Source organism: Lynx rufus, unplaced genomic scaffold, assembly GCF_022079265.1.
Source record: "Lynx rufus isolate CCGP_SWC_20201006 ecotype Redwood Valley unplaced genomic scaffold, mLynRuf1.p SCAF_25, whole genome shotgun sequence".
NCBI lineage: Eukaryota > Metazoa > Chordata > Mammalia > Carnivora > Felidae > Lynx > Lynx rufus.
The window spans coordinates 9,027,955-9,049,884 of record NW_025814840.1 but is presented as its reverse complement, the minus strand read 5'-3'; the positions used below and the strand labels follow the sequence as shown (position 1 = coordinate 9,049,884).

The following is a 21,930-nucleotide window of genomic DNA, read 5'->3' as shown; positions in this document are numbered from 1 at the left end:
CCCATAAAGGAAGCCCAGGTCCAGATGGTTTCACTGGTGAATTTTTAAACTCGTTTAAGTAATAATTAATATTGATTATTCAAACACTCCTGCAAACAATAGAAAAGAACACCTCCCCCCTAATTATATGAGCCTTATATTACATCGGCACTAAACTCAGACATGATGAGAGAAGACAACTACAGTTCAATGTCTAAAACAACTAAGAGCAACATCTTTGGAATACAGACCCACAGATACTCTGCACAATACTAGCAAATGTTATCGAATAACACATTACGAGGATTACACACAAAGACCCCGTGAGATTTATCCTACTAACGCAAGGCTGGTTTATCATCCGACAATGGCAAGTGAGCACCAACAGTGCACTCTCCCTCTGATTCACTCGAGCTGGAGGGTATCTTCTCTCCGCGTTCTCCCTCTGCCTCACTCCAGCTCGCCAGTGTCTTCGGGAAAGCAGTGTGTATACTCCTCCACCATACTTGGGCGCCTACTGCCTAGTGAACACTTTTAGATTCCCCAGCTCTGCTTCCGGTCTCACAGGACTGTACATATTTGCAAACTTTAAGAGATACCGTCTGAAGATCTTCCTTCCAATCAGCCTGAATCTAGATGCTGAGTGAGATCCTCCCCTTGGGACAGTGACAGGTCTTGGAATACCCTCAACTACTGAAAGCCACTACAAATAAAAGAGGCTGGTTAGACAACCATGAAAATTTGACAGGCAACCAAGAGCTAAGTCAGGGTCGAATGATAAGGTTCATCACCTACACCAGGCCATTCTTCCAATACTAGGAGAGGTGGCTGTTTTATCTAATGAACACAAACCAACACAGAGAATCAAGAAAAATACACAAAGAAATGTGTGTTCAAAACGAAAGAACAAGAAAAAAACCTAAGAATAAGTTCTTAATGGAATGGAGACAAGTGATTTACCTAATAAGGAGTTCAAAATAATAGTCATATAGATGCTCATCGAACTCAGGAGAAAACAGATGAACATGGTGAGAACCTCAACAAGAAGAAAGTACCAGAAAGTACCAAACAGAAAATACAGTAAGACAACTGACAAATACTAGAGGAATTCAATAGCAGAACAATGAGGCAGAGTGAATCAGTAATCTGCAGTCAGACAGTGGAACTCACCCAATGAGAGCAGGGGGAAAAGTGAACACAGCTTAAGAGACATATGAGACAATAAACAGCAGACCAACATTTGCATTACAGAAATCACAAAAGGGGATGAAAAAGAAAGGGGCAGAAAATTCACTGAGAGAAATAATAGCCAAAAACTTCCCCAAATTGGGGGGAAAAAAAGAAATCCATATCCAGGAAGCCCAGAAATTTCCAAGTAAGATGAATTCAAAAAACCCACACCAAAAACATTATGAGATGGAGTGCCAACAACTAAAGACACGGAGAGAATGTTAAAAGTAGCAAAAAATCCACAACTGGTTCCAGAAAAGGGAACTCTCGTAAGATTATCAGATCCTTCAGCAGAAACTTTTCCAGTCAGAAGGCAGTGGCATGGTATATTCAAAGAATGGGAAAAGAAAAATCTTTACTGGACAACAATACACAGCAAAGCTCTCATTTAGAATCAAAGGACAAATAAATGAGTTTCCCAAACAAAAGCTAGAATTCACCAACACCAGAAAAGCCTCACAAGAAATGTTAAAGGGACTTCTTTAAGTTGAAACAAAAGAATACAAATTAGTAACACGAAAACATATTAAAGTATAAATCTCACTGGTAAAAACAAATATATAGTGAAATTCAGAACATCCTAATGTTGTGAAGATAGTGGGTTAATCACTTACAAAAGCAGTATGAAACATAAAAGACCAAAGTACAAAAAATAACCATAACTACTTATAATCATTAGTTAAGACATACAGAAGATTAAAAGATACAAGATTTGACATCAAAACTATAAAACAGATATGTAGATCGAGGGATTCTGGGAAGATGGCGGCGTAGGAGGACGCTGGGCTCACCGCGCGTCCTGCTGATCACTTAGATTCCACCTACACCTGCCTAAATAACCCAGAAAACCGCCAGAGGATTAGCAGAACGGAGTCACCAGACCCAAGTGCAGACGAGAGGCCCACGGAAGAGGGTAGGAAGGGCGGCGAGGCGGTGCGCGCTCCACGGACTGGCGGGAGGGAGCCGGGGCGGAGGGGCGGCTCGCCGGCCAAGCAGAGCCCCCGAGTCCGGCTTGCAAAAGCGGAGGGGCCTGACGGACTGTGTTCCGACAGCAAGCGCGACTTAGCGTCTGGGAGGTCATAAGTTAACAGCTCTGCTCGGAAAGCGGGAAGGCTGGAGGACAAAGGGAGGGTGAGCTGCGGAGCCCCCGGACGACAGAGCTCAGTTTGGCGGGGAACGAAGGCGCTAGCCAGCGCCATCTCCCCCGCCCATCCCCCAGCCAAAATCCCAAAGGGAACCGGCTCCGGCCAGGGAAATTGCTCGCTCCGCGCGAACACCCAACTCTGTGCTTCTGCGGAGCCAAACCTCCGGCAGCGATCTGACTCCCTCCGGCTGCCACAGGGCCCCTCCTGAAGTGGATCACCTAAGGAGAAGCGAGCTAAGCCTGCCCCCCCTGCCGCCGTGCACCTTGCCTTCCCACCCCAGCTAATACGCCAGATCCCCAGCATCACAAGCCTGGCAGTGTGCAAGTAGCCCAGACGGGCCACGCCACCCCACAGTGAATCCCGCCCCTAGGAGAGGGGAAGAGAAGGCACACACCAGTCTGACTGTGGCCCCAGCGGTGGGCTGGGGGCAGACATCAGGTCGGACTGCGACCCCGCCCACCAACTCCAGTTATACACCACAACACAGGGGAAGTGCCCTGCAGGCCCTCACCACACCAGGGACTATCCAAAATGACCAAGCGGAAGAATTCCCCTCAGAAGAATCTCCAGGAAATAACAACAGCTAATGAGCTGATCAAAAAGGATTTAAATAATATAACAGAAAGTGAATTTAGAATAATAGTCATAAAATTAATCGCTGGGCTGGAAAACAGCATACAGGACAGCAGAGAATCTCTTGCTACAGAGATCAAGGGACTAAGGAACAGTCACGAGGAGCTGAAAAACGCTTTAAAGGAAATGCAAAACAAAATGCAAACCACCACGGCTCGGATGGAAGAGGCAGAGGAGAGAATAGGTAAACTAGAAGATAAAGTTATGGAAAAAGAGGAAGCTGAGAAAAAGAGAGATAAAAAAATCCAGGAGTATGAGGGGAAAATTAGAGAACTAAGTGATACACTAAAAAGAAATAATATACGCATAATTGGTATCCCAGAGGAGGAAGAGAGAGGGAAAGGTGCTGAAGGGGTACTTGAAGAAATTATAGCTGAGAACTTCCCTGAACTGGGGAAGGAAAAAGGCATTGAAATCCAAGAGGCACAGAGAACTCCCTTCAGACGTAACTTGAATCGATCTTCTGCACGACATATCATAGTGAAACTGGCAAAATACAAGGATAAAGAGAAAATTCTGAAAGCAAGGGGTAAACGTGCCCTCACATATAAAGGGAGACCTATAAGACTCGTGACTGATCCCTCTTTTGAAACTTGGCAGGCCAGAAAGAATTGGCACGAGATTTTCAGGGTGCTAGACAGCAAAAATATGCAGCCGAGAATCCTTTATCCAGCAAGTCTGTCACTTAGAATAGAAGGAGAGATAAAGGTCTTCCCAAACAAACAAAAACTGAAGGAATTTGTCACCACTAAACCAGCCCTACAAGAGATCCTAAGGGGGACCCTGTGAGACAAAGTACCAGAGACATCACTACAAGCATAAAACATACAGACATCACAATGACTCTAAACCCGTATCTTTCTATAATAACACTGAATGTAAATGGATTAAATGCGCCAACCAAAAGACATAGGGTATCAGAATGGATAAAAAAACAAGACCCATCTATTTGCTGTCTACAAGAGACTCATTTTAGACCTGAGGACACCTTTAGATTCAGAGTGAGGGGATGGAGAACTATTTATCATGCTACTGGAAGCCAGAAGAAAGCTGGAGTAGCCATACTTATATCAGACAAACTAGACTTTAAATTAAAGGCTGTAACAAGAGATGAAGAAGGACATTATATAATAGTTACAGGGTCTATCCATCAGGAAGAGCTAACAATTATAAATGTCTATGCGCCGAATACCGAAGCCCCCAAATATATAAAACAATTACTCATAAACAGAAGCAACCTTATTGATAAGAATGTGGTAATTGCTGGGGACTTTAACACCCCACTTACAGAAATGGATAGATCATCTAGACACACGGTCAATAAAGAAACAAGGGCCCTGAATGAGACACTGGATCAGATGGACTTGACAGATATATTTAGAACTCTGCATCCCAAAGCAACAGAATATACTTTCTTCTCGAGTGCACATGGAACATTCTCCAAGATAGATCATATACTGGGTCACAAAACAGCCCTTCATAAGTTTACAAGAATTGAAATTATACCATGCATACTTTCAGACCACAATGCTATGAAGCTTGAAATCAACCACAGGAAAAAGTCTGGAAAGCCTCCAAAAGCATGGAGGTTAAAGAACACCCTACTAACGAATGAGTGGGTCAACCAGGCAATTAGAGAAGAAATCAAAAAATATATGGAAACAAACGAAAATGAAAATACAACAATCCAAACGCTTTGGGACGCAGCGAAGGCAGTCCTGAGAGGAAAATACATTGCAATCCAGGCCTATCTCCAGAAACAAGAAAAATCCCAAATACAAAATCTAACAGCACACCTAAAGGAACTAGAAGCAGAACAGCAAAGGCAGCCTAAACCCAGCAGAAGAAGAGAAATAATAAAGATCAGAGCAGAAATAAACAATATAGAATCTAAAAAAACTGTAGAGCAGATCAACGAAACCAAGAGTTGGTTTTTTGAAAAAATAAACAAAATTGACAAACCTCTAGCCAGGCTTCTCAAAAAGAAAAGGGAGATGACCCAAATAGATAAAATCATGAATGAAAATGGAATTATTACAACCAATCCCTCAGAGATACAAACAATTATCAGGGAATACTATGAAAAATTATATGCCAACAAATTGGACAACCTGGAAGAAATGGACAAATTCCTGAACACCCACACTCTTCCAAAACTCAATCAGGAGGAAATAGAAAGCTTGAACAGACCCATAACCAGCGAAGAAATTGAATCGGTTATCAAAAATCTCCCAACAAATAAGAGTCCAGGACCAGATGGCTTCCCAGGGGAGTTCTACCAGACGTTTAAAGCAGAGATAATACCTATCCTTCTCAAGCTATTCCAAGAAATAGAAAGGGAAGGAAAACTTCCAGACTCATTCTATGAAGCCAGTATTACTTTGATTCCTAAACCAGACAGAGACCCAGTAAAAAAAGAGAACTACAGGCCAATATCCCTGATGAATATGGATGCCAAAATTCTCAATAAGATACTAGCAAATCGAATTCAACAGCATATAAAAAGAATTATTCACCATGATCAAGTGGGATTCATTCCTGGGATGCAGGGCTGGTTCAACATTCGCAAATCAATCAACGTGATACATCACATTAACAAAAAAAAAGAGAAGAACCATATGATCCTGTCAATCGATGCAGAAAAGGCCTTTGACAAAATCCAGCACCCTTTCTTAATAAAAACCCTTGAGAAAGTCGGGATAGAAGGAACATACTTAAAGATCATAAAAGCCATTTATGAAAAGCCCACAGCTAACATCATCCTCAACAGGCAAAAACTGAGAGCTTTTTCCCTGAGATCAGGAACACGACAGGGATGCCCACTCTCACCGTTGTTGTTTAACATAGTGCTGGAAGTTCTAGCATCAGCAATCAGACAACAAAAGGAAATCAAAGGCATCCAAATTGGCAAAGATGAAGTCAAGCTTTCGCTTTTTGCAGATGACATGATATTATACATGGAAAATCCGATAGACTCCACCAAAAGTCTGCTAGAACTGATACATGAATTCAGCAAAGTTGCAGGATACAAAATCAATGTACAGAAATCAGTTGCATTCTTATACACTAACAATGAAGCAACAGAAAGAGAAATAAAGAAACTGATCCCATTCACAATTGCACCAAGAAGCATAAAATACCTAGGAATAAATCTAACCAAAGATGTAAAGGATCTGTATGCTGAAAACTATAGAAAGCTTATGAAGGTAATTGAAGAAGATTTAAAGAAATGGAAAGACATTCCCTGCTCATGGATTGGAAAAATAAATATTGTCAAAATGTCAATACTACCCAAAGCTATCTACACATTCAATGCAATCCCAATCAAAATTGCACCAACATTCTTCTCGAAACTAGAACAAGCAATCCTAAAATTCATATGGAACCACAAAAGGTCCCGAATAGCCAAAGGAATTTTGAAGAAGAAGACCAAAGCAGGAGGCATCACAATCCCAGACTTTAGCCTCTACTACAAAGCTGTCATCATCAAGACAGCATGGTATTGGCAGAAAAACAGACACACAGACCAATGGAATAGAATAGAAACCCCAGAACTAGACCCACAAACGTATGGCCAACTCATCTTTGACAAAGCAGGAAAGAACATCCAATGGAAAAAAGACAGCCTCTTTAACAAATGGTGCTGGGAGAACTGGACAGCAACATGCAGAAGGTTGAAACTAGACCACTTTCTCACACCATTTACAAAAATAAACTCAAAATGGATAAAGGACCTAAATGTGAGACAGGAAACCATCAAAACCCTAGAAGAGAAAGCAGGAAAAGACCTCTCTGACCTCAGCCGTAGCAATCTCTTACTCGACACATCCCCAAAGGCAAGGGAATTAAAAGCAAAAGTGAATTACTGGGACCTTATGAAGATAAAAAGCTTCTGCACAGCAAAGGAAACAACCAACAAAACTAAAAGGCAACCAACGGAATGGGAAAAGATATTTGCAAATGACATATCGGACAAAGGGCTAGTATCTAAAATCTATAAAGAGCTCACCAAACTCCACACCCGAAAAACAAATAACCCAGTGAAGAAATGGGCAGAAAACATGAATAGACACTTCTCTAAAGAAGACATCCAGATGGCCAACAGGCACATGAAAAGATGTTCAGTGTCGCTCCTTATCAGGGAAATACAAATCAAAACCACACTCAGGTATCACCTCACGCCAGTCAGAGTGGCCAAAATGAACAAATCAGGAGACTATAGATGCTGGAGAGGATGTGGAGAAACGGGAACCCTCTTGCACTGTTGGTGGGAATGCAAATTGGTGCAGCCGCTCTGGAAAACAGTGTGGAGGTTCCTCAGAAAATTAAAAATAGACCTACCCTATGACCCAGCAATAGCACTGCTAGGAATTTACCCAAGGGATACAGGAGTACTGATGCATAGGGGCACTTGTACCCCAATGTTCATAGCAGCACTCTCAACAATAGCCAAATTATGGAAAGAGCCTAAATGTCCATCAACTGATGAATGGATAAAGAAATTGTGGTTTATATACACAATGGAATACTACGTGGCAATGAGAAAGAATGAAATATGGCCCTTTGTAGCAACGTGGATGGAACTGGAGAGTGTGATGCTAAGTGAAATAAGCCATACAGAGAAAGACAGATACCATATGGTTTCACTCTTATGTGGATCCTGAGATACTTAACAGAAACCCATGGGGGAGGGGAAGGAAAAAAAAAAAAAAAAGAGGTTAGAGTGGGAGAGAGCCAAAGCATAAGAGACTGTTAAAAACTGAGAACAAACTGAGGGTTGATGGGGGGGTGGGAGGGAGGGGCGGGTGGGTAATGGGTATTGAGGAGGGCACCTTTTGGGACGAGCACTGGGTGTTGTATGGAAACCAATTTGTCAATAAACTTCATATATTAAAAAAAAAAAAAAAAGAAAGAATATGTAAAAAAAAAAAAAACTATAAAACAAGGAGGGTGGGGGGGAATATAAACACATAGCTTTAGAATATGTACAATCTTCAGTTGTTGTCAACTTAAAATTGACATTGTCCTGAAATGCCCCATTAGACCAGAAGGACTTTACAGACATTTCATCCACAAAGAAAAATTCTCAAGTACACATGAACAACTTTCAAGGATTGACCATATATTAAGACAAAAAACAAATCCTAGCAAATTTAAGAAGACCCAAACGCAATCAAGCATCTTTCCTGCATGAAACTAGAAATCAACTAGACAGAACAAGAAAGCAAAAGGTAGCATGCTTGCTGATTTCAAACTATACCACAAAGCTATTGTAATCAAAACCGTATGCTATTGGCATAAATGCAGACACACAGATCCATGCAACAGAACACGGAGTCCAGCAATAAACCCACATCTAAGTCAACTAATCTACAACAAAGGAGACAAGAATATACAATAGGGAAAGGACAGTCACCTCTTCAATAAATGGGGTTAGGAAATATGGACAGCCACATGCAAAAGAGTGAAATTAAACCGCTATCTTGCACCATACACAAACTCTAACTCAAAATGGATTGAAGACTGGAACACAAAACCTGAAACTATGAAAGTCCTCGAAGAAAACAGGCAGTAGGCTACACATCAATCTCGGCAATAAGTTTTTGTATTTGGCCCTAAATACAAAGGCAACAAAAGCAAAAATGAGCACGTGGGACTGCATCAAACTAAAAAGCAAAGGAGACCATCAATCAAATCAAAGACAATCCACTGAATGGGAGAAACTATTTGCAACCATTTATCTGATAAGGGGTTAATGTCCAAAACAGACCTAATATTACTCAATAAGAAAAATAATATTTGATTTAAAATGGGCAGAGGATATGAACAGACATTTTTCCAAAGAAGACATACAGATGGCCAACAGGTACTTGAAGAAAGTACTCTACGACACTCATCATCAGGGAAATGCAAATCAAAACCACAATGAGATAGCACTTCACACCTACGGGAATGACTATTCTCAAAAAGACAAAACATAACAAGTGTTTATAAGGATATGAAGACAAGGAAAGCCTTAGGTACTCTTCGTGGGAGGCTGAACTATGCTGCCACCATAGAACACAACATGGCAGTTCCTCAAAACATTAAAAATAGAACTATTATGTGATCCAGTAATTCCACTTCTGGGTATATATCTGAAGAAAATGAAAACACTAGCCTGAAAAGACATACACATGTTTTTTCACTGTAGCACTATATAAACAAATGAAGAATACATAGTTATAAGTTAAACACATTATGCATACTATATTTTATATGTTTTACATACGTATGTATTATGTATATATACATATTATAAATATGATATAAATGTGGAATATTACGCAGTCATAAAAATTAATGAAATCTTGCCATTTGGGGACACCTTGGATGGATCCTGAGGGCATTATGCAAAGTCACAGAAGTCAGACAAAGGAAGACTAATACTGTTTGATCTTGCTTACATGGGATTTGAAAAATGAAAAACACAAACACAGTGATGTTACAGATCCAGGGAACATACTGTCGGTTGACAGAGGTATGGGTTTAGGGGTAGGAGAAATGGATGTGTGAGTGTGTGTGTATATCAAAACGATGTATTGTCAAGACCACACACACACACACACACACACACACATACACACACACACCTTTATCAACAACTGATGCTGAGGCAATTGGATATCTACATGCAAAACAATTATACTCTTTTCTCACAACATACACAAAAGTGGGTAACAGACCTAAATGTAACAACTATTCACTTAAAGAAAATATAGGAATGAATCTTTCTGTCCTTGGGATAGACACAGGCCTTTTAGATACAACACCAAAACCAGTAGTGACAAAAGATAGAACAGATAACCTGTATGTCATGAAACAAAAAACTCTTTCGCTGCAGAGTGCACAGACAAAATAGTAAAATGACAACCCAGAAACAGGAGAAAATACTTGCAAACTATATACCTAATTAGGGACTGATATACACAATATGTAAAGAACGCTTACAACTCACCAATAAAAAGACAACTACAACTAAAATATTAATAAGGCAAATGCCTATTGAATATTAAGCTTGTATCTGGCAACCTTCCTATAAATGACTTCTATGTTGTAGGAGTGTGCTACTTTAGGATTCTTAGACAATTGAATCTCTGCAAAAAGAGGAGTTTTATTTCTTCCCTTGTCACCTTTCATATCCGTTTTGTTGCATTACCTAGGATTTCTACTAAGATGTCAAATAAGAGTGGTGAAACCGGATGGCCCTGACTTGCTCCTGATCTTAGAGAGAAAGCACCCAGTTTCTCTTTATTATATGTGATGTTAACAGATTTTTTGGTAGATGCTTTTCATCAACTTGAGGAAATTCTCTATTCCTAGCTTGCTGAATTTTAATCATACATGGATTCTGTTAAATGCTTCTTCTGCATCAATTGATAGGATCATAAAATTTTTCTTTCTGCAGCTTACTGATGGGATGGATTATGTTAATTGATTTTTGAATGTTGAATGAGCTTGCAGGCTTGGAATAAATCCTAATTCGTCATGGTATATAATTCTTTTCCTACACCGTTGGACTTTATTTGGAGTTCTGCATCTATATTCCTAAGAATTATTTGTAGTTTTTCTTCCAAAAGCGACCATCTGCTTTTGGGATTAAGGAAACAATTCTTTGGCCTTAAAGAAAGAGTGGAAAAGTTCCCTCTAACTACAAATCATCCCTAGGAATTTACAAAAAGGCCACTCGAGGTAATAAATAAATTCAGAAAAGCTGTAAGCCACAATATAACCACCCCCAAATCAGGTGAGGCTTCTATGCAACTGCAATCAACAATCTGAAAGAAAATTAATAAAGCAACTTTATGCATAACAGCATCTCTGTCAGCCTATGGTACATTATACTGATTGTTTCTGGAATGCTGAACCACTTTTACATGCTCTGCATATAAACCACTCAGTCACGGTGTAGGATTCTGTTTATACACCACCGTTCTCTACTTGCTAATATTTTGCCAAGGATTATGCAGGTAACTACTTGAGAGTATTTCTAAGTGTACCACTTCATACATTTTTTTGGTGGTTGTTCGAGGTATTTGAGTCCATTTCTAGGTAAAAGGCACATATATGATTCATCACATTCTTCTCAGATCAACATTTTACCAACTCAAGGGAAATGTACACTTCAATTCCATCCAAATCCCTTTATTATATCTTTTAAATGTAATTATATATTTTCCCCACACATGGAGAATCAAATCATAGGATATTTCTACATTTTGCTTCAACAATCAAATATGATTTCAGAAAATAATGAGAAGGAAACTCCATTATATTTATCCTTATTTTTTCCACTTCCAATGTTGATTCTTTTCTGAAGTTCCAACATTCTTGTGTTATTTCCTTTCTATTCAGAGGAGTTCCTCTAGCCATTTTTACAAGTTAAGTTTGCAAGGGACACCTGGCTGGGTCAGTGGGTTGAGCGTCTGACTTCGGCTCGGGTCATGATCTCATGGTCTGTGAGTTCGAGCCCCACGTCGGGCTATGTGCTGACAGCTCAGAGTCTAGAGCCTGTTTTGGGTTCTGTGTCTCCCATTCTCTCTGCTCCTCCCCTGCTTGTGCTTTATCTCTGTTTCTCAAAAGTAAATACATGTTACAAAAAATTTTTTTTATTTTATTTTTTTTTTTTTTTTAATTTTTTGTTCAACGTTTTTTTTTTTATTTATTTTTTTTGGGACAGAGAGAGACAGCGCATGAACGGGGGAGGGGCAAAGAGAGAGGGAGACACAGAATCGGAAACAGGCTCCAGGCTCCGAGCCATCAGCCCAGAGCCTGACGCGGGGCTCGAACTCACGGACCGCGAGATCGTGACCTGGCTGAAGTCGGATGCTTAACCGACTGCGCCACCCAGGCGCCCCTACAAAAAAATTTTTTAATAAATCAGTAAAAGTTAAGTTTCCCAACATTTTCTCTTAGTTTTCCTATGTATGATAACTTCAGCTCTCCTTTCATGAATATATGTTCACAAGATAACAGTTTTGTCTGAAAGTTCTTTTCCTTCAGTACTCAGAAAAAAAGGCATCGTTTCCCTCTAGCTTCCATGCTTTTGGCTGAAACATCCACTATCATTTCCAAAGAAAAGGAGATGTTTCTCTCCGGCTACTTTGAAACATTCTCTTGTTTTTAGAAATGTAATCATGACATGCCATTGGCGTGGATCCCTTTGCATTTATCTTACTTGGAGTTCACGCAGATTCTTCAATGAATACTATTAGGTCTTCTGCCGAACTTGGGAAGCTTTCAACCATTATTCTTTAAAATCCTTCAAGTCCCACCCTCTCTTCCCTTTTTGTTACTCTTCTTCCCGACACAGAGAGAATCCACCCTCCTCTCGTTACCTCCATGCCTTCCAATCGGGACTGACCATAATCACCCTTAAGGAAAACAACAAGCGTCCTCTAGTGACATCTGTAGCACTTATGCTCTTCCCAATATCTTCTCCAGAGGCGAGAAAGATCTTATAAACATAGATCACACATTGCTTATTAACCAAAATATACTAATAAGGAAAATATTAAAATCTTTAATAAGATTTATGATATTTACCTTGTGGACCACAACTGCCTGACGTCATTTCCTGTCCCACATTCATCAATCACTCACTCCCCTCTGGCCATTGTGAGTTTTTTTTTTTTTCCCCCGCTATTTCCCAAAAAACACCAAACACATTCCTGCTAATTGGCTTAGTGGGTGCTATTCCCCTTCCTGAGAAGAGGCAGAAACCGCCCAACTCACACAAACATTTCACTCAAATCCTGCTCTAATGGTGGCTGATCTCCTACTTTAGGTCTCCCCTGAGTACTCTTCTTAAAGCAGCACAATTTAACTCTGCTCTAATTTCCATGGTCATTTTTTACCATTACACAGTGTTAATACGCAGAAGTATCTCTTTCTGGTGCTACTTTTTAAATGTATGAGACATATAAGTGTATAAATTCAAGGTATACATGTTAGTTTCAGACAATTATATACTGTATTATGACTGCTACTGTACCAATAATCAGCACCTTTAATATGTTACACAATTCCCATGCCTTATTAGTGATTGGAATGATTCAGTTCTGGTGTCTTGGCAAGTGTGATGATCACAATACGATACCGTCTGCATTCTTGATATGGTATCCGCCATCTCTACGGCTTACTTATCTCTTCCGATCTTGTACCATCCCTCCTTTCCCACTCCCCATCCCCTGGGAACCACCACAATACCCTCTGTTATCATGAGTTTCCCTTTTCCAGATTCCAGATATAAGTGACACCACACGGTAACTGTCTTTCTCTTAAAGTGGCAAGATGTCATTTCTCATGACTGAATGATACTACTCTCTTTTCTTTCTTTAGCCATTCATGAACTGACGAGCACGCAGGTTGTGTCCAGATCTGGCTATTGTGAATAAGGCCGTGATACACATGAATGTGTATATTCTCTTCGATATCCTCTTTTCATTTTCCTCGGGTATGTTCCCAAGTACAACTGCGGGATCCTAGGACAGTTCTATATTTAACTGCCTGAGGAATCTCCACACCCTCTTCCACAGTAGGTGAACCAATTTACATCACCACCACCGACAGTGCACAAGAGTTCCCTCTTCTCCTCATCCTCGCCAACACTTGTTCTCTCTTGTCTTCTTGGTGCTAGCCATTCTAAATGGTGTGATGTGGCTGGATGCGCATGTCCCTCACGTTAGTGATGTTGACCACCTCTGCGTGCATCTCTTGGCCACTAGTGCTACTTGTATAAAGTCACTGGCACATTATTCTTTCACTGCTATGGCATTTATTAATTGTTTTTAATCAAAAAAATTTTTTTAACATTTATTAATTTTTGAGAGAGAGAGACAGAGCACGAGCGGGGGAGAGCCAAGAGAGAGGGAGACACAGAATCTGAAGCAAGCTCCAGGCTCTGAGCTGTCAGCACAGAGCCCGATGCAGGGCTCGACTCATGGACAGCAAGATCATGACCTGAGCTGAAGTCAGATGCTCAACTGACTGAGCCACCCATGCGCCTCTCACTACTATGGTATTTAGACAACAGCAAGCACTCAAAAATTATTTAGGTCGGAAAATCAGTGTATGAAACAATGCCTGGGAACAGCAGGAATGCAGTGCAACAACCCAGGTAAGGTCGCAGGCTGACACTGCTTTGAAAAACACAGACTCATGCAGGAAAACGATGGCAAAGGGGAGGAAGGCAAAGATTGGTCTGTTGACCAATGTAAGAATGGTGAATATTCAAAATGTGAATCAAACAGGAGAACATTTTTCGTGAGAGCAGAATCTGGAGGTTTGGTTCAATAACCAGTATTCTCAGTCACTCACTGGATTATGACTTCTAAACAGGTACCTTAAAAACACATTCCAAAGTTGCCCAGCCCTGGGTTAATCATGGGAAGGTAATAAATGTCCTGATGTTCATCGGTGCCGTATGTATCAACTCACCTGGGAGGCTCTGGCTTGGGAATTCTTCCTCCGATATCCACGGCTCCTCTCCTTGCTCCAGCCTGAAGATCACCTCTGGTTTGGTAGCACAGGACCCTGTCAACGTGAAATCATTCAGGATTCAGACCAGGTGGCCTAGGCTTCAGGGCCTCTGGAAGAGGAGGAAGCCACTGCAGCTGCTCAGTGAAGAAGCCACGGAACACTTCACTGGAGAGGTAAACACAACTATCTTCCTGGCGCCCAAAGGCGGTCAATCGGCAACGACTCCTGAATTCCGATCTTAAATATCCTTCAACGCGGCACAGAGCCTATACGCCTCATAATTAACACAATCAAAACATGCTACTTGGAATTATATAAAAACAGTCCTTACCCACTGAGACAAGGTGGCTGTAGTTCTCCAGCATCACGTCCCTGTACAGGGACCTCTGACTTGAGTCCAAGCACTGCCACTCCTCCTGGGTGAAGCCCACGGTCACATCCTTAAATGATACTGACCCCTGGAATTTCTGTTCAATCTGAAATGTTCAGAAGTGGGTGACATGGAAAAGCTGTATGGGAACCGATCCTTCTCATGATTACCAAAATAGTCTGCAGAAGGTGTGTTTGGCTTTAGGCTTTGAGGGGAGACGAGAAATCTAACGAACACTATGCCATTGCTTCAGGGTATTATTAATGTAAAAATCACCAAATCCCACAATGTATCCGGAACTGTTCCAATTCTTAGAAATGCTAAGATTAATAAAACTGTTCTTGTATTCAAGGAGCACATATTCTGATAAGAAAACATGCAGTAACAGGTTACAATGGCTAGGGTGAAGTATGCACAAGACAGACTAAAACAAACGAGCAGCAAAATTAGCTCTTTGTGGGGCCTCACTGAAGAACAGCTGGTGGAGAAGAGGAAACCCGTACTCTCATGAACACAGGGTCGTGGTCCCCAATGAAAGCAAAGATGGGGCTCCATTAACACATTGGCGAAATGAGAAGAGGGCAAATGGCGGAGGAAAAGTTGAGAATCCAGCCTGGATCTGTGATGACAAGAAGTGCCAGAAAGGAATTCATGGAATGGATCACAGAGTAAATTAGACCGAGTCTTCAATGTGTGATCACTTTCCACTTTAAAGAATATTTTGGAGTACTGGGGCGCCCGGGTGGCTCAGTTGGTTGAGCGTCTGACTTTGACTCAGGTCATGATCTCGCAGTTCGTGAGTTCGAGCCCCGTGCTGGGCTCTGCTGACAGCTCAGAGCCTGGAGCCAGCTTCGGATTCTGTGTCTCCCTTTCTCCCTGCCCCTTCCCTGCTCATGATCTGTCTCTCTCTGTCTCTCAAAAATGAATGAACATTAAAAAAAGTTAAAAAAAAAAAAACACTTTTGAATACTATCGAAGTTGATATTTATGAATTACATATACTATCAATACATTTTGTTACAAATTTTTATCCTCCAGTTTAAAAGGTAAAAGCTGAGGGGTGCCTGGGTGGCTAAGTTGGTTAAATGTCCGAGTTCAGCTCAGGTCATGATCTCCCTGTTCCATGGGTTTGAACCTCGCATCGTGTTCTGTATGGACAGCATGAAGCCTGCTTGGGATTCTGTGTCTCCCTCTCTCTCTGCTCCTCCCCAACTCATGTTCTGTCTTTGTCTCTCTCTCTCTCTCTCTCAAAAATAAACATAAAAAAGTTAAAAAAATATATGTAAATAACGTGTTTCTACCTGTTGAGGAAGCTACATATCGTGAGTATAAAGGCTGAGGTTCCTTAAGTATCTGAAGTGGGAGAATACACTGAGACATGACAAGTCTATGAAGAAGTGAGGTGGAGCAAGATGATAAAATCAGCAGCACACAAAGATCTTCCTGAGTCATTTTCAAAACCAGTAGGCACCTCAGGAACCACTGAGAACACTTCCAGTATCACTTGTAATGTGAGTTCCGGTTCCCACATTTCAAGCTTCAAATTGGCAGAAGAGGCATCTTCCGGTCGACTAGGAGTCAAGAGATCTCCAATTTGTCCACTTCTCAAACTGCATTTTCTGCAAATGAACTATTCTATACAGATCCCGAATGTAAATCCTTATACGCTTCTGTAATTTCAGTACCTACAGCATAAAGGTGGTGTAGGATTGCACTAGCTAATCCAGAAAACTTACTTAACATAGTATTATCCAGGCACATGATTAGAATTCACCAATCAAGAGATATATTCGATTCCAAATCATTCCTGACATACCAGCTCTGTCCTTTAATGAAACTGTTTCAAGAATTTTTTTTTAGGTTTCTTTATTTATTTTGAGAGGGAGAAAGAGAGAGCATGAGCAGGGGAGGGGCAGAGAGAAAGGGACAGAGAGGATCCCAAGCAGGTTCCATGTTGTGAGTGTGGAGCCCCAAGCACGGCTCCATCCCAGGAACCGTGAGATCATGACCTGGACCGAAATCAAGAGAAGGATGCTAAAGTGACTGAGCCACCCAGGTGCCCCATGAAACTGTTTGAAAAACAGTATTACAAATATTCTTCATTAAGGAAAACAAAATACTTCAGAGGGCTTCCACAAAATACAGGATAGCAGAAGATGACTGAAGTAAATGTAAAGGTCGAATTGCAGTAATAATAAAGGTCCTTTCATATGTTAATAGAAAATTACAAACTATAACCACAATTTAAACTTAAATGATAATTAGTATTAGAATAAAAATTAAATACTGAACCACTCTAGAAGGAGTAACTTTAAAGTGTATCATCAAAGGTCACTTGATAAATCATGTGACCACTGACAAACCACTCACAAAATATTTTTTCCCCTCTCCAGTAGGTCCAGCGCCCCAGCCTGCCCCTGTGGGTACATCACAACTCCTGCCCACTGACATCAAGCTGGGCCACGTGACTTGCTTTGGCCAATGAAAAGTAGTACAAGGGAAATGTGTCACTTCAGGGAGAAATTTCAGAGACATCATCCTTCATCCTTGACCCCACAATGCACAGTACAGAGAGCAGAGCCACGCCTTAGCCCCTAAGATCACAGACACAAACAAAAAATAAATTTAGGAATCCTTTGTTATGACACAAGCTGACTGATGCAGTGTTGAAAAAACAAAATAATCCAATAAAATACAAACGAACAACCTCTAGAGACCACTTGTGTATACAACAGGCTTGAGCAGTCAAAGCTTGAGCAAGGCAAAAGGACCCACAGCGACCACGACCACGACCACCAAGCTGACGTGAACAGGCTCATTAAGCCACAGGCCCTCACTGACCAATGGGCTGCCCACGGCAGGCACAGTGCCTAAGATTACCAAAAAAGGGGGAAAAGTTACAGCTACTCTAGAACTACAGCCCCTCACCACCGCCTAGTAGCAGACGGTCTCCCCTTTGCCATCCTGCCCGCTGCTCCCTTGCAGGGTATCCGGTAAACTTCTATTTCTTCTGTTCTGTCTTGAGTGAATTCTTCACTGGCGCCTGCCGGCTCCCACTCAACCGGGGTGCCCCACACAACCAAGAAAAAGCATAGGGAAGAAATACATTGTCAGATGGAGGGACTAAAGCCTAACAAGAACAAATACAAATGGGTTACGTCACCCAATACAAAAAACAATTATGTTATTTTAGGCTTGAAAATCTTGTCTTTTCATTTTTAACCAGAAATGAAAAATCGTAAGGAAAACAAAACAGGATCCCCACCGTAGGACTTACAGTAACGTCTAAATCACGTGAGTTTCTTTTAATGCCCTACACAGTTCTAAGAGTTTCTCCTTATAAAGAGCGATGTCTCATTCTTAGAATCCTCACCAGCTGGCACACATTAGGACACGTACTAACTATTCATAAATGGTTAATGAACGAAGTGAATGAAGGCCTAATTAAGGTACGTTACAGGGAATACCAACTGCAGTGAAAGGGAGACTTATTTCAGTGATAAAAACAGTTGCAGTCAAATGAAACAGAACAGAAACCCCCCAATAAACCCACGCATATATGGTCGACTGATTTTTGACAGAGTGCCGAAAACACACAATGGGGATGGGATAGTCTCTTCAGTAAAAGGTGGCGGGATAACGGGACACCTACATACAAGAGAATGAAACTATACCCCTATCTTACACCACTCATACAAATTAACTTGAAATGAATCAGACTTAAACATAAGAACTGATACCATACAATTCCTGGAAGAAAACATAGGGGAGAAGCTCAACATTGTTCTTTAGGATGATGTTTTCTTTGGATAAGATGCCAAAAGCAAGGCAACAAAAGCTCAAACAAGACTTTATCGAACTTAAGAGCCCTGCCCAGCAAACAGTCCATAAACTGAAAAGAACCTACAGATTGGGAAAAGATATTCACAAATCATGTATCTGATAAGGCGTCAATATCCAAAATGTATACACAACTCATACAATACAAAAACCAAAAAGCAAATAATCCAATTAAAATGAACAAAGGACCTGAACATTTTTCCAAAGACCTACAAATGGCCAATATGTACATGCAAAGGTGCTCAATATCATGAACCATCAAGGAAATGCAAATCAAAACCACAATGAGATATCTCTTTCACACCTCTCAGAATGGCTATTATCGAAATGACAAATGGCAAGACTGTGGTGTGAAGGGAATCCTCATTCACTGTTGGTGAGAATGTAAACTGGTGCTGCCACCTTGGAAAACACTATGGTGGTCCCTCAAAAAATTAAAAATGGAACTATCAGATGATCTAGCAATCCAATTCTAGGCACAAATCCAAAAGAAATGGAATCAAAACTGCAAAAGACACCTGTAATCCCCTGTTCACTGCAACATTATTGATAGTAGATGAGGCATGAGGCTTAGTGTTCATCAACAGAGGAATGGGGTAAAGATAATGCATGTATACATACATGCATATATAATAAATATATATATAAACGCACGCACACACACACACACACACACACACACACACACACACACAATGGAATACTATTCAACCATAAAAACAAAGGAAATCCTGCCACTTGAGACAATATGGACAGACCTTGAGGGCATTATGCTAAATGAAGTCAGTCAGAGAGAAAACAAATATCATACACTATAACTCACCATAAAGCCAATTTCATAGAAACAGAGTATAAAATGGGGACTGCCAGAGACTGGGAGAAAGAGGAAACAAATGGGATGCTGTAAGCCAGGGTCATGAGATCGATCCCCACACTGGGCGCAGAGCCTACTTAACAATGAAGAAAGAAAGGAAGGGAGGGAAACAAACTAATTCCAGGTAAAGATGTCCCTACCTATGAATGAATACCTAAGAAAGAAGTAGAAACAAAATAAAACACAATCTTGGGGAGAAAGCAGGAGGAAATACTCAAGAATTCTTGTTATGAATTCAACATATCTTTGACACTAAATACTAAATCCTAACAAGAACATGTCCCCCACCAGGAAAAAATACCTCATTGCTCAATGTCTCTCACGGACACAGATACATAATTCTAAAACAAAACATTGCCATGACCCACTTAGCTTTATTTCAGACATATCTTGTTAGTTTTACATTTAAATTTGTTGTAATTAATTTTACATTAAATTTAATTGCATAAGATTTGATGTAATTTACTAAGAAAATGAAGGAGACAAATCATATGACTATTTCAATAGATGTCCAAAACCATTTTAAATAATTTAATTGGCACTCATTGGGGCACTTGGTTGGCTCAGTCAGTTAAGCGTCCAGCTTCGGCTCAGGTCATGTCACAGTTCGTGGGTTCGAGCCCCAAGTTGGGCTCTGTGCTAACAGCTCAGAGCCTGGAGCCTGCTTTGAATTCTCTGTCTCCCTCTCTCTCTGCTCTTTCCCTGCTGGTATTCTTTCTTTCTCTCTCAAAAATAAACATTAAAATTTTTTTTTAAATTTAATTGGCACTCATTAAAAAAAAGAAAAATTCTAGGTAACTAGGAATAAAACTGGACATCCTTGATGCCATTATGAAATGTAAACAAATACAGCAAAAATCCATACTGAAAGGAAAGTTTCCCCCCTACTCTTGCTTCTATTTAATATTATATATTTGAGGACCTAAGAGGGCAATATAGAAAAAAAAGTACAAAATCTGGGAAAAGTATATGGTAGTGTCACTATTCCCAGATTATACATGTGTATACATAAAAAAATCCAAATTTTTTGGATATACAGATAAACAATTAGATGTAGTAAATTAGTGTAGAAAACTTGTTGGAAATAAGGTCAATATATAAAAAATAACATGCCAGCAACAAGCAGTTAAAAAGTGCAAATAAAAATATATTTAAATATTAATACATAATACAGGGTGGCTCAGTTGACCATCAGACTCTTGATTTCTGCTGTGGTCCTGATCCCAGGGACGTGGGATCCAGGCTCATGTCGGGCTCTACCCTGAGTGTGGAGTCGGCTTAAGATTCTCTCCATCCATCTCCCTCTACCCCTCTCCCCAGCTCACACTACCTCTCTTGGGTGGGGGTAGATACATGTATATTTTAAAAAAACCACTAAATACAAAGAAATAATTCTAACAATAGGTGTGCAAGAATTCCACCCACTCTTGAAATTGCTGAACACTTATACACCGTAAACTTATGAAATTTGCACAAACTCAATAATCAGACACATACAAATTAAACAGTGAAGTTTGTAACCATTTGAAGTAGGAATAACTTCTGTATCTGGAGAAGACACAGTTTTCTGATGAGTAACAATTTACCTAGAAAAATGAGAAATCCTAATATCCTGTAACTCAAAAATATTAATCACTGGACACTGGACCAGTGACTCTTAAACTTAATGTGTTATCAACCATCACACGGACATCCCATAAGAACACAGATTGCTGGGCCTGGCCTCCAAAAGTTCTCTTCCAGTAGGTTTCGGATGGTGGATCACAATCTGCATGTCAAACAAGTTTCAAGGTGACACTGCCATTTCTGGCCAAAGATCCTCACTCTGAGAAGCAATGCTCCAGGGTCTGGAGACACATCTGCATTTACCATAGAGAATGACAAGGATATTCACAGCAGCTGTTATATTAATGAAACACGCAAATTACCTACATGTCTATCAGTAAAATATAGTATTTAGAATACAATGTGGCCACACAGCGGGAAAATCCAACATTAAAAGAAACAAACTACAGGGGTGTCTACGTGGTAAAGCATATGACTCTTGATTTCGGCTCAGGTCATGATCTCACTGTCGTGAGACTGACCTCTGCACTGAGAGCGCAGCCTGATTAAGATTCTAATTAAAAAAAAAAAAAAAAAGGAAATAAGCTACATATGGATAGATCTCAAATTACTAGTGAACTAAGAGAAAATGCCTGTCAATTACACATGAAGATAATTTACATATTTTAGAAGTACTCAAAACAATAAACAGTATTATTCAACCATTTTTCCAGTATCCATCAAAAGAGACAAAGAGTCTCCTGGAAAGAGTGGTCAGTAAATACAACTGAATC

The 21,930-nt window shown here is 40.4% G+C and overlaps 1 protein-coding gene across 6 annotated transcripts in view; it reads right to left on the bottom strand.

Annotated features, from left to right (window-relative positions):
• LOC124518720 (zinc finger protein 33B-like) overlaps nucleotides 1–21,930 on the bottom strand; it is an 86,042-nt gene that overhangs the window by 10,866 nt on the left and 53,246 nt on the right. For 5 of the 6 annotated variants that reach the window (XM_047088772.1, XM_047088771.1, XM_047088770.1 and 2 more), the window contains 2 exons: nucleotides 14,839–14,983; nucleotides 14,466–14,561 (listed from right to left, as the gene is read on the bottom strand). In XM_047088772.1, coding sequence (XP_046944728.1) covers nucleotides 14,466–14,561; nucleotides 14,839–14,872 — 130 coding nt within the window. In that variant the 5' untranslated portion in view covers nucleotides 14,873–14,983. The remainder of the gene's footprint in view (nucleotides 1–14,465; nucleotides 14,562–14,838; nucleotides 14,984–21,930) is intronic. The other variant, XM_047088773.1, reaches the window with a different exon arrangement.